General features: G+C 36.1%; 10 protein-coding genes and 1 pseudogene across 11 annotated transcripts, besides 1 other annotated feature; 3 read left to right on the top strand and 8 right to left on the bottom strand.

The window, feature by feature from the left end:
• Positions 1 to 123: 123 nt before the first annotated feature.
• On the bottom strand, positions 124 to 576 carry TVAGG3_0151920 (MazG nucleotide pyrophosphohydrolase domain-containing protein; the record flags this gene model as incomplete). Its single annotated transcript, XM_051224692.1, has 1 exon — positions 124 to 576. A coding segment is annotated over one exon (453 nt), but the record flags the coding sequence as incomplete, so codon positions are not given.
• Positions 577 to 973: 397 nt separating this feature from the next.
• On the bottom strand, positions 974 to 1,436 carry TVAGG3_0151910 (uncharacterized protein; the record flags this gene model as incomplete). The annotated part of the gene is made up of 1 exon (XM_051224691.1): positions 974 to 1,436. A coding segment is annotated over one exon (463 nt), but the record flags the coding sequence as incomplete, so codon positions are not given.
• A 184-nt stretch (positions 1,437 to 1,620) lies between these two features.
• Positions 1,621 to 1,945, bottom strand: TVAGG3_0151900 (uncharacterized protein; the record flags this gene model as incomplete). Its single annotated transcript, XM_051224690.1, has 1 exon — positions 1,621 to 1,945. A coding segment is annotated over one exon (325 nt), but the record flags the coding sequence as incomplete, so codon positions are not given.
• Positions 1,946 to 2,170: 225 nt separating this feature from the next.
• Positions 2,171 to 2,761, top strand: TVAGG3_0151890 (uncharacterized protein; the record flags this gene model as incomplete). The annotated part of the gene is made up of 1 exon (XM_051224689.1): positions 2,171 to 2,761. One exon carries the CDS (start codon positions 2,171 to 2,173, stop codon positions 2,759 to 2,761), a length of 591 nt encoding a protein of 196 aa, XP_051109675.1.
• Positions 2,762 to 2,789: 28 nt separating this feature from the next.
• Positions 2,790 to 2,990, bottom strand: TVAGG3_0151880 (uncharacterized protein; the record flags this gene model as incomplete). Its single annotated transcript, XM_051224688.1, has 1 exon — positions 2,790 to 2,990. The coding sequence occupies one exon, from the start codon at positions 2,988 to 2,990 to the stop codon at positions 2,790 to 2,792; it is 201 nt and encodes a 66-aa protein (XP_051109674.1).
• A 703-nt stretch (positions 2,991 to 3,693) lies between these two features.
• TVAGG3_0151870 (organellar and viral DNA polymerase type B) lies at positions 3,694 to 4,104 on the top strand (the record flags this gene model as incomplete). Its single annotated transcript, XM_051224687.1, has 1 exon — positions 3,694 to 4,104. One exon carries the CDS (start codon positions 3,694 to 3,696, stop codon positions 4,102 to 4,104), a length of 411 nt encoding a protein of 136 aa, XP_051109673.1.
• A 64-nt stretch (positions 4,105 to 4,168) lies between these two features.
• Positions 4,169 to 9,828: part of a mobile genetic element that runs on past the window's edge.
• TVAGG3_0151860 (KilA, N-terminal/APSES-type HTH, DNA-binding family) lies at positions 4,223 to 4,940 on the top strand (the record flags this gene model as incomplete). Its single annotated transcript, XM_051224686.1, has 1 exon — positions 4,223 to 4,940. A coding segment is annotated over one exon (718 nt), but the record flags the coding sequence as incomplete, so codon positions are not given.
• TVAGG3_0151850 (protein of unknown function, DUF4106 family) lies at positions 5,083 to 5,958 on the bottom strand (the record flags this gene model as incomplete). The annotated part of the gene is made up of 1 exon (XM_051224685.1): positions 5,083 to 5,958. One exon carries the CDS (start codon positions 5,956 to 5,958, stop codon positions 5,083 to 5,085), a length of 876 nt encoding a protein of 291 aa, XP_051109671.1.
• TVAGG3_0151840 (protein of unknown function, DUF4108 family) lies at positions 6,457 to 6,876 on the bottom strand (the record flags this gene model as incomplete). The annotated part of the gene is made up of 1 exon (XM_051224684.1): positions 6,457 to 6,876. The coding sequence occupies one exon, from the start codon at positions 6,874 to 6,876 to the stop codon at positions 6,457 to 6,459; it is 420 nt and encodes a 139-aa protein (XP_051109670.1).
• TVAGG3_0151830 (uncharacterized protein) lies at positions 6,914 to 8,149 on the bottom strand (the record flags this gene model as incomplete). The annotated part of the gene is made up of 1 exon (XM_051224683.1): positions 6,914 to 8,149. One exon carries the CDS (start codon positions 8,147 to 8,149, stop codon positions 6,914 to 6,916), a length of 1,236 nt encoding a protein of 411 aa, XP_051109669.1.
• On the bottom strand, positions 8,180 to 8,679 carry TVAGG3_0151820 (annotated as a pseudogene). The gene has a single exon. A coding segment is annotated over exon 1 (500 nt).

Raw genomic sequence — 9,828 nt, 5'->3', positions numbered from 1 at the left:
GCAAAAGAAAGAGATGTTGAAGTGGGGAAACCATTACAGCAAAAGAAAGAGATGTTGAAGTGGGGAAACCATTACAACACCTAAATTTACTCGGGGTTTCCCCTAAAATAAATTTTTTTACTCTTAGAACCACTCGAGGTTCTCCTTACGGTTGTTGAGCTTGTCACCGTCAATGTGTCTGACCTTCGTCTTCTTGTTTGGATTTGGAACCCATTGCATACCGACAAGCCTTCCCATGGAAATTGTACCGTAATTCCGAAGAGTAAGGCTCAAGTGTCCCAAGTTGTTGAGGACTGGGGTAAGAACCTTGCCGGTCTCCTTGTTGCGGATTTTGTATGGGTAGGGCTGGGAAATTTCATAACCGTCATCCGCAACAAGGGTTGCCCAAACTTCCTTTTCTTCGTGTTTCTCTTCTTCTTCCTCTTCTTCTTCGTGTTTCTCTTCTTCCTCGAAAATTCCTTCTTCAATTTGGTACTCACGAAGTACGGTGTTGCATGTTCTGTCCTTTCCGAGTACCTTCCAGATGGCGTCTATCTCTTCGAAGAAACGGTAGATGAGTCTGGCAAGGTTTTGGTTCTCTTTGTTGTATTGGCGCAAGGTTTCCGCGAAATCGTTCAGGACTTTCTTATTGGAAGCTTGGTTCGTGAGGACTTCGACTTTGAGATTGGTTATCTCTTCCATAAGACTACATTGGATAGTCTTAATGGTGGTTGTCAGATGAGCGTTCAATTGGGCAATTTGAATTTGAACTGGGCGCTTGTCTGGCAACCTTGAAAGGACATCTGCCATTGAGTTTGGCTTCGGTGCTTGTTCGGACATCGAAAAAATGAAGTGGTTTGAGAATGACGGTTTTACTTCAAAAAGCTTGTTATGACGGTTAAGTCATACAACAAGTTTAAAATAATATCTTGTTCTTCTTCTGAACGTTTGTTGTCTCTTCCGATAAAAGTTTCGAACATGAGAACCAAAAAACGTTTTTTGAGATTGCGGAAGAGTTCAGGCAAACGTTCATATTCTGGATATGTTGGGAGCAGTTCGAAACATCTGAGCTGACTTTCGGACAAAATTGGGACAATGTCAACAAATTCATCTTTGGTCGGACTGCTTGAAGGTAAGTCCCTTACATGTAAGTAGCTCTGGTAAAGTCTTCTCATTTCTGCTAACTTTTGGAGTATAGCTTCGTAGTTTAGAAGTTTTAATTTTAATTGTCTTATTCCACTCTTGACATCTAAACGGTAACTATCCATGAGGTCAAGAGTAGCTTTGGTAGCTTTAAGTGGAGCTATCTGTTCCTTGACTTCTGCAATTTTGGTTGCAATTGTGATTTGAGCTCCTTCACGTTCGCCGTCTATGTCGTTCTCAACACCTTCAACCATAGCTTGAAACTCTTCATCGGTCCATTGAGATTGGTGTGGGACGAATTTAACTTGCTTCATTCAAAAATGAAAAAAATGTTTTTACTCAAAGCGTGCCATGTATATGGCTATAAGAAACTTACCAGAAGGCTTCTTCTTCACATGCGTAAAAACATAAAAAAAGTGAAGTTAAAATGAGATGTTTACTGAACTGGCTGAAGAACTGGCTGAATGTCGCCTTCACAGGTTATGTAGAACGGCTGACCCGAGAAGTGAAGGAGAGACTGAATTGCCAATTTCATATGGGGTAGGGGGTTCTCCTTGTTTGGTATTTTTATCCAAGGACGTTTGTTTAGGAACTTAACAAGAGCTTCTCTTTTGGCGTCCTTTATGCCATCGTAGGCTGTCCCGTCTGGTATTTGAATTGGAATTCCAGTCGAAGTCTCGAGCTGAAGTGTAGACCTTCCAGAAATACTGGTGAACTTGACCTTGGGCTTCATGACCTTGCGCAAGTAGTCTTTTACGCAGTCGTTAATTTCAATGAGGTAAATTGCCTCGGCAAATCCTTCTGGCATTCCGAGTCCTTCCATCCGACAGGAAAATATTTTCCCGACAACTGGAAAAAATTTTCCGGACAAAGGGAAAAATTTTTCCCGACAACTGGAAAAAATTTTCCTGTTGTTCGTCCGTAAACCATTCAAATTTTCGAAAATTGAGAACTTTTTGGTCGAACTTCAGGAAAAGTTCTTCCTTCCGACAGGAAAAATTTTTCCTTCCGACAGGAAAATATTTTCCTTCCGACAGGACACAAACGGATGACTGACGTTCCTCTTCCTGAATGCCTTCCAAAGCCAGAAGTACCGAAAGCTGCAGAACCTAAAGCACCAGCCCCTGCACCTCAGTTCCAGCAAGTACCTCCACCAAATTACTACCAATTTCCACCTCAATGTTACTACCCACCACAAGGCTTCCCGAACTACCCTCCTCCTCAGCCTATGCCTTACTTCCCCAACCCTTGGATGTTCCAGCAAGCTCCACCCCAGCAATTCCAATCTCAATCCCAATCGAAGAGAGACCAAGAGTTCGAAGAAGGTCTGAACCGTTTACGCAAAGATTATGCCACAGCCCCTATGGAAGACGACAGGCTTTCAGTCTCTTCCCTCAAATCGACCGATTCGACTCGTACCACAGATTCGGTCAAAGACAGAGACGACTACCTCAAGCAGTCTGAGAGACTCTTCATCTTACAGCCATTTACAGTTGGAGCTCTCAAGAACATGCGCAATTACGAAGGTCAGACACCAGCTGGAGACCGCAAAACAGACGTACTCGCAAGAGCCGTCCAACTGGTCAAGACAAAGACTGAGATAATCGACTTCATTCTTGCAGCTTGCCCATACAAGTAAAAAAATAAACAATTACGAGTTAAACTTTTTATTCTTTCTTTTCTGAGTTGTTTAGAGCTGGTTTCTCTTGTAGGAACCTTTCGTACTCTTCCACGGTCATGTAATTGCGAATTTGGTACGCAATTCCAGGTTCGTTGTTTTTGAACCTTACGTATGTAACGCTTCCATCCTCCTCAGGGAAGTAAGCTGCTAACATCTGACCAAGTTTTCTCGGTGACTCGGAGCTCATTAAAAATGTCACTTTTTAAACGTTAAGTTTTTAGTCTTATTTTACCCTTTGTTTGTCAATGTAGTATTGGAGCGCAATTTCTCCAAATTCTCTGTGTCGGAGTTCTTCAGCATTTTCCAAGGTGTACCTGGAGAACTCAAAGAAGTTGTCAAGAACATACTGCCATGCTGCTCTTCTGAGTTCGTCGGTATTTTGGAAGTGTTGCACCTTCGAGTCTTCTGACATGAAAAAAATGACCAAATTTCATTATATAACTGTTATTTTTTACGAAGTGAACTTTTACTCTTCGTAAAAAATTGCGAGTACGTAAAAAACCGTAGTCGCCTAAAACACATGAAAATCGTGAAATTTCTCTAGACCGAGAATTCTCGGCCTTGCATAAAACACATGAAAATCGTAAAAAAACTCTATGAAATCATATCTTTTATACAAGATAGAAAAAATAAAATTAACGCTAGTTTTTTTAAAATATTTTTTTTTATTTTGTATGTAAGAACAGGAAATGACAAACACTGAGTTTGAAACAGTCAAAAAGATAGACAATGACACCAAAGTGGTTAGAATAGGTGATTTAAACGTAAGATACTCAAAGAAATACAACAAATATTCTTTGTCAGACATTCTAACACCATCTGGAAAGAAAACACACCATTGGGTTGGAATTGCTTCAACTCAGAAAATTTTGACAAGAAATCCTGAGCTTATGATATCGGTAAGATTCTGTGGAACTACAGCATATCTCATTGACAAAAGTCTTATACCAATAGTTTTGTTATGGATTGACCCAGTTGTTGGATATAATTTCATAACATATGGTTCATTCGATACGGAACGTTGCAGTGAAGGCTTACTTTACATCGTTCAGAAGCCGAAGGACTTCAATACAAAGAGATATAAGATAGGAAGAACATTTAATATAACTCAAAGATATGACTCTACAGTCAATAGAGTTAAGGTTGTGTTTGTAAATGATATGAGAGCTGCTGAAACAGAACTACTTGAAAAGTTTGAGAAAATGTATGGTGCTCCCACGAAAGGTAAAGAAACGTTTGAAGTAGATGAGATAGAGAAAGCTGTAAAATTATTTGACGAAGTTGCTGAAAAATACATGTAAAGCGTTTATTTTTGGTCTTTTATACAAGATAGAAAATAACGCTAATTTTATTTTTTATTTTATTTTTTATTTTATTTTTTATTTTATTTTATTTTTTATTTTGTATATAAGAACAGAAATGTCAACAACAGAGAACACAACAACTGCTATCGTTCATGAAGCCATAAGTGAAGAATATGAGTGGGTTCAGTATAACAAACAACTCCGTCTCATTCGTTCGGTCAAAGATGACATGTACCAAATGCAAAGTATTTTGAATGCATGTTTTGCTCCAGATACTAAACACGCAGACGACTGGTTCAAAAACCAAAGCACACAAGAACTTTTTAGTGAAATTTCTCTAGACCGAGAATTCTCGGCCTTGCATAAAACACATGAAAATCGTAAAAATTTGCCAATAAATTTAAGAGGATATTATGTACATAGACTTCTTGTAAATGCTGTTGCAATGTGGGCTTCACCTCGTTACGCTTGGTATATTTTCAGACTTCTTGACGAAATTCATAGACAAGAACGTGAAGAGATGGAAAAGAAACTTCAAGCAAAAGATGAAGTCATTGAATCCAAAGATGAAGTCATTGAAGCAAAAGACAAAAACATACAGAAAAGAATACCACGTTCGGTACCAAAAGGAAAGGAAAAGAACTATAAGTATATGATTTACACTGAAGAGATGGAAAATGAAGAAGACAGAGATATGGTTATGTTTCATTTAGTCAGAAGAAACAACAAAAGCTTTTACGACCTTGCTAAGATTTACAAATCTGACAGAAATTGGTTCTATCGCGAAAACTTACCGATTTCAATGACACCAAATGAAGATGTTAAACAGATAGTTCAAGATACGTTACCTCAAACACACTATGATATGAAAGGTTGTACAATACTTACATTCAAAGAAGATTTGCCGCTACTGAAGGAAAAGATAACAGAGTATTTTGACAACTTCAAAGAGAAGAGTAAATGAACCTTTATTTTTTACGCTTGACTTTTTACAATTTGAACTTTGTTTGCGTAGATGTGAATTCTGAAAGAAGTATGAGGGTCTTGTATGACTTTGTACTTCTCCCATAGTTCATGTCTGTCAAACTTACCTGCCATGGACTCTTTCATAAGTTCCATGAAATCGTCTTCGGACAATCCGGGGAAAAGTATGATATCAGTAAGTATTCTCTTTACATCCTTACTTAAACTCTTGGCTGTCTGTACACAAATGACAACTGAAATGTTAAAGTGTCTGAGCTTCTTAAGAATTCGACACATGTCTTGTTCTCTGTTCTTTAACAAAGGATGAGAAGCAAAGTCATCTAAGATAAGAAGACATCTGTGAGGGTAAGTCTTCCAATCGTAAGATTGCAATTTCTTCGAAATGTATTCTATCTCTTTCTGTTTGTTTCTGAAGTGTTTCTTCTCTAATATTCTCTGCATTTCCTCATTTGGGTCTTTAAACTTAGAATTGACATACTCATTTATAGCATTGTACTTCAAAACTCTTCTTTGGTACTTCTTTATCCAATCTAACAACTCAGAGTCTTTTATACATACTAACTTAGACTTTTTTATAATATCTTTGAACGAATTGACGGTTTGGTCAAATTGACCAGAAGTACTACAAATGACTACTAACTCATAGAATGGGTTCTTCTCATCTAGTTCTTGTTGTTGTGCAGCCATTTTAAGATAAGTGAAAGTCTTACCCGACCCAGGTGGTGCAATTAGACCTGTTATACCATTCTGAGCAAATAAGAACTTGTCATGTATGGGTTTTATCTGAGCATTTTCCAACTTCCTCTTGTTCTTGTTTAAAACATTCTCAAATTTCTTGTCAATGTCAGCAAACTTTTTTTCTAACATATTTTTAGAAAAATTAAAATTTTTATCTTTTAGGAAATGTCTAGCGATTTCGCTATCTATATTCGAGACAAGCTTTTCGACAGCAAAACATCTGTCGACCATAAAATCTTACATAGTGTAAACAAGAAAGGGAATTTGTTCTAAAGTTCTGTTTCTGGGAATATGACAAGAACCATAAAACCTTAAGCAGAGAAGTCTTAAAATTTGTCAATGACAGACTTGTTGACAGAGATGACGCCTCTTGGAGAGATGAAGTCCAACAAAACTTCTTAGAATGCAAAGAAGACACATGCGCTGTTCTTGAAAATGAAATAGAAAACAGAATAGAAGAGCTATTAAATGACAAAGCACTTTTACAAAAATATGGTTCTGAGAAGTTTGACATAACTCCACCAGAGAAGAAGAAGAGAGAAAAGAAAGAAAAGAAAGTAGAAGAAGAGAAGAAAGAACCAGAGCCAGAGAAAAAGAAATTTGACATGTAAAAATAAAATTTTATTTTTAGAACATTTCTGGGTCAATGTCAATGTTCTCTTCCTCTTTAGGAGCAAACACTGGCTTAGACTCTAAAATCTTTTTACCCAATTTACCTTGAACTTCAACTATCTTAGACTCATAATATTCATAGTCGTCTGCTTTCTTTGGTTCATAAGGTATAACAAGTTTGTATGCTTTGCCTTCTTTAAGGTTTGAGAACCTTCTGTCAAAACTTTCTTTGACTGTTAACAAACCTTCTATGTCTAAGTCTTCAAATTTCGCACCATTTTTAGTCACAATAGCAAACTTAACTGGTTCGATGTTCCAAACTTTGTCAAATGAAGACTTTTCAAAATGGTAGAAGTAAACATTCAAATATGTGAATGGGTCTAGTTCTTCTTTAAGTCCTGACATATACTTGTTGACTGAGATGAATTTCGTCATCTTTTCTATCGGATAAAAAAAATATTTTTTTTAAAATTTACTCAGAAAAATTTTTCTTTGTATATACACCATTCTGTACGTCTAAAAGACTTTTGACATTTGCCAAGAATGTTCGTTTAGACGCTGTCATATAACCATACTCTTGACAATACTGTTTATACGAATCGTACAATGACCTTTCATCTAAACACTCAAAGTCAGTTTCATCTATGAACAGTTCATATACACTCTTGTTTGCTTCTAACAATGTTTGTCTCTCTTCGGTATGTGGAATTTGTCTTGGATTGAACTTTGAAATATCTAATGTCATGAAATATGAGAACAAGTGGTTGTAAAAGTTAGGTGTCAAAGTTTCTGCTAAGTCGTCAAAATATTCTGTATCTTGCATATGAGCTTCTGACGTTCTGACAACTACATATCTTCTGTCAGAACTTTCTAACTTCATCGGAACGGCGTTGTTTGAAACCATGATGAAATTTGCAACATTTTCACAAACTCTTTGGTCTCTATACTTTCTTTCAACAACTCCAACTTTGTCTGTTATAAGACTCTTCAAAGCATCTGAGTTTAAAACTTTTGTTGTATCTATACTTTGAAGTTCGTTACATACTATAAGTTTCATATTCTCTATTGAAGAGTTAAATTTACCGCAGATGTTTTCTAAGTTTGTCATATTCGGGTTCGAATAGCCTTCTAACAGTTTGCACAAAATATCTGTAAAGAAAGTGTTCTTACCTGTTCCTTGTTTTCCAATTATGATGAGAGCAGTTTCATTTTTAGCACTTGGATGTTGTAAGATGTTTGCAAACCAACATAAGATATACTCATAGACTCTTTCGTTTCCATTGCATATAATTTCTTTGACATGGTCTAACCAAGCTTCTATAACATTTTCTTTCCATTCTACTTGTTCGTATTTATATCCAGTGAAGATAGAATAGAAGTTTGGAGAAGGTGTATAGAACTTTATACCACGAACTGAAAAATCTTCAAGTTTTGACAATAAGATATCCCAAGCATCTAACATCTTCATACCAACTTGTACGACTTTTATTTTCTTAAGTTTCTGTTTACATTCTTGTTCTGAAACTATTGTCGCTTTAGGTTTGTTAAAGACTACATCCCACTCTTTCATGACATAACATTCTGGGGCAGAGTCGACATAAATGACTAAACGTTTCAAATTCTCGACTGCTTTGTTATAGTCTCTAAATGGACACATATTTCTGAAGGCTTGGAAGTCATAAAAATCTGAAACGTCTATTCTGTACATTTTTTTATAAAAATAAAAAAAAATATTTTTTTATTCTTGAGCTATTTGTTGTTCTTGACTTTGTTGTTGCATTTGTTCCATTTGTTGCATTTGTTGTTCTTGAGCTATTTGTTGTTGAAGTTGTTCTTGTAGTACAATACTTTCACCAGTTGCATCTTCCAATTCGAAACTTTCTGCCGTCATTGACAAATACATAGGACATAAAAGTTTTACAGGACAACAAAGTTTGCGTCAACTAAGGTTAAGTTTATGTTTGCTAAAGTGTTTGAGTTCACTAAAGCTGAAAACTCTGCATTCGAATGAACAATAGGCAAACCAGCAGAGAAAGTGTTGTTTATACGCATGAGTATCTTTTGGTCATAGTAGTTTCTGTCGACATTCGAATAGCACTTTGAACCTAAGTTTGAAACAATATATAAAATAGGTGTACTTAAAGTCAATGGAACAGATAGACCTTGTATGACACCTTTTCCTGTTATAGGAAACTGTTGGTAGTAAAAACCAGATATAAGTTTTGTATTATAGCTCATATCGTTTATACTAAACTCAGTCGGACATCCAAACATAATGAAACCTGCTCTAGTTGCAGCACATGTTACATCCGTCCTTAAAGTATTAAATAAGTCAACAAAAACTGTTGGTGGTATATCTGAGTAAGTATCTTCAAAGAAGTATTTTTTACCATTCACAACAACAAAGTCTTCTGGTGTCAAAAGAGCAAAAACAGGCTTTAGTCGTCATCGTGTTTAAGGTCAGTTTACAATATCGTCCTTGAGGACTTTGTAAGTTTGTTGTTATAGAATTATATGACTCAGGGTTTTTAGTCGTAATAGTAGAAACCACTATGTCTTCTGCCATTTACATATATTTAAAAGTTTTTTCTGAAAGTGGAGAAGAACTTCATCTTAAACTTTCACATGGCGTTTCTTGAAGTTCTCTGTCTAAGAAGTTCAAATATTTTGTAAAGACATAGAACTTTCCTTTGTCTACACGAACAAAACAAAACAGGGTCTTTCATATCGTTCAAAAGTGTGTAAAGTCCTTTACATGAAATAAAGTCTATATTGTTTTTCTTCAAACATCTTTCAAGAAGTTTTGACATTTTTACTTAGCAAACAAACTTTAATGAAATGTTGTGGTCGTCAAATATTTTTATGACGTCTGGGAAAACTATATTTTAAGTTCAACGTTTCACCTCCTTTCATAACGTATATCTTGTCAATGACATTGTATGAAACACCACAGCAAGCAATGTCGGGTTCTATTTCTTTGATGTTTATATCGTCTGCCTCTGTCAAAAGTTTCAATAGTTCTTTTTCAAAATTTCATGAGGTTGCGATGACATATGAGTTCACTTTTACAGGGTTGTGCTCAACCAAGTTTAACATTATACCCAAAGCTTGACAAATCTTCTTCCTGAGTTTTAAGTTTGTCTTTAAGTTGTTGGTAGTCGTTTCGAATATCTGCAACAGAACTTAAGTCTCTGCTAACTTCAGGATATGTTGGTTGTTCTTTTACAGGAACTATTGTTATACCATCTTCGTCTTCGTATGGTTTCCCCACTTCAACATCTCTTTCTTTGACATTGACAACAACACTTTGACTGTTTGTTTGAGTTGTGAATTTAACTTCACATCTGCCACCGCCATTAAACCTTTTGAAACACTTACGCTTCTATT

This window comes from Trichomonas vaginalis, chromosome IV, assembly GCF_026262505.1.
Source record: "Trichomonas vaginalis G3 chromosome IV, whole genome shotgun sequence".
NCBI lineage: Eukaryota > Parabasalia > Trichomonadida > Trichomonadidae > Trichomonas > Trichomonas vaginalis.
This window is presented reverse-complemented; position numbering and strand designations above follow the sequence as displayed.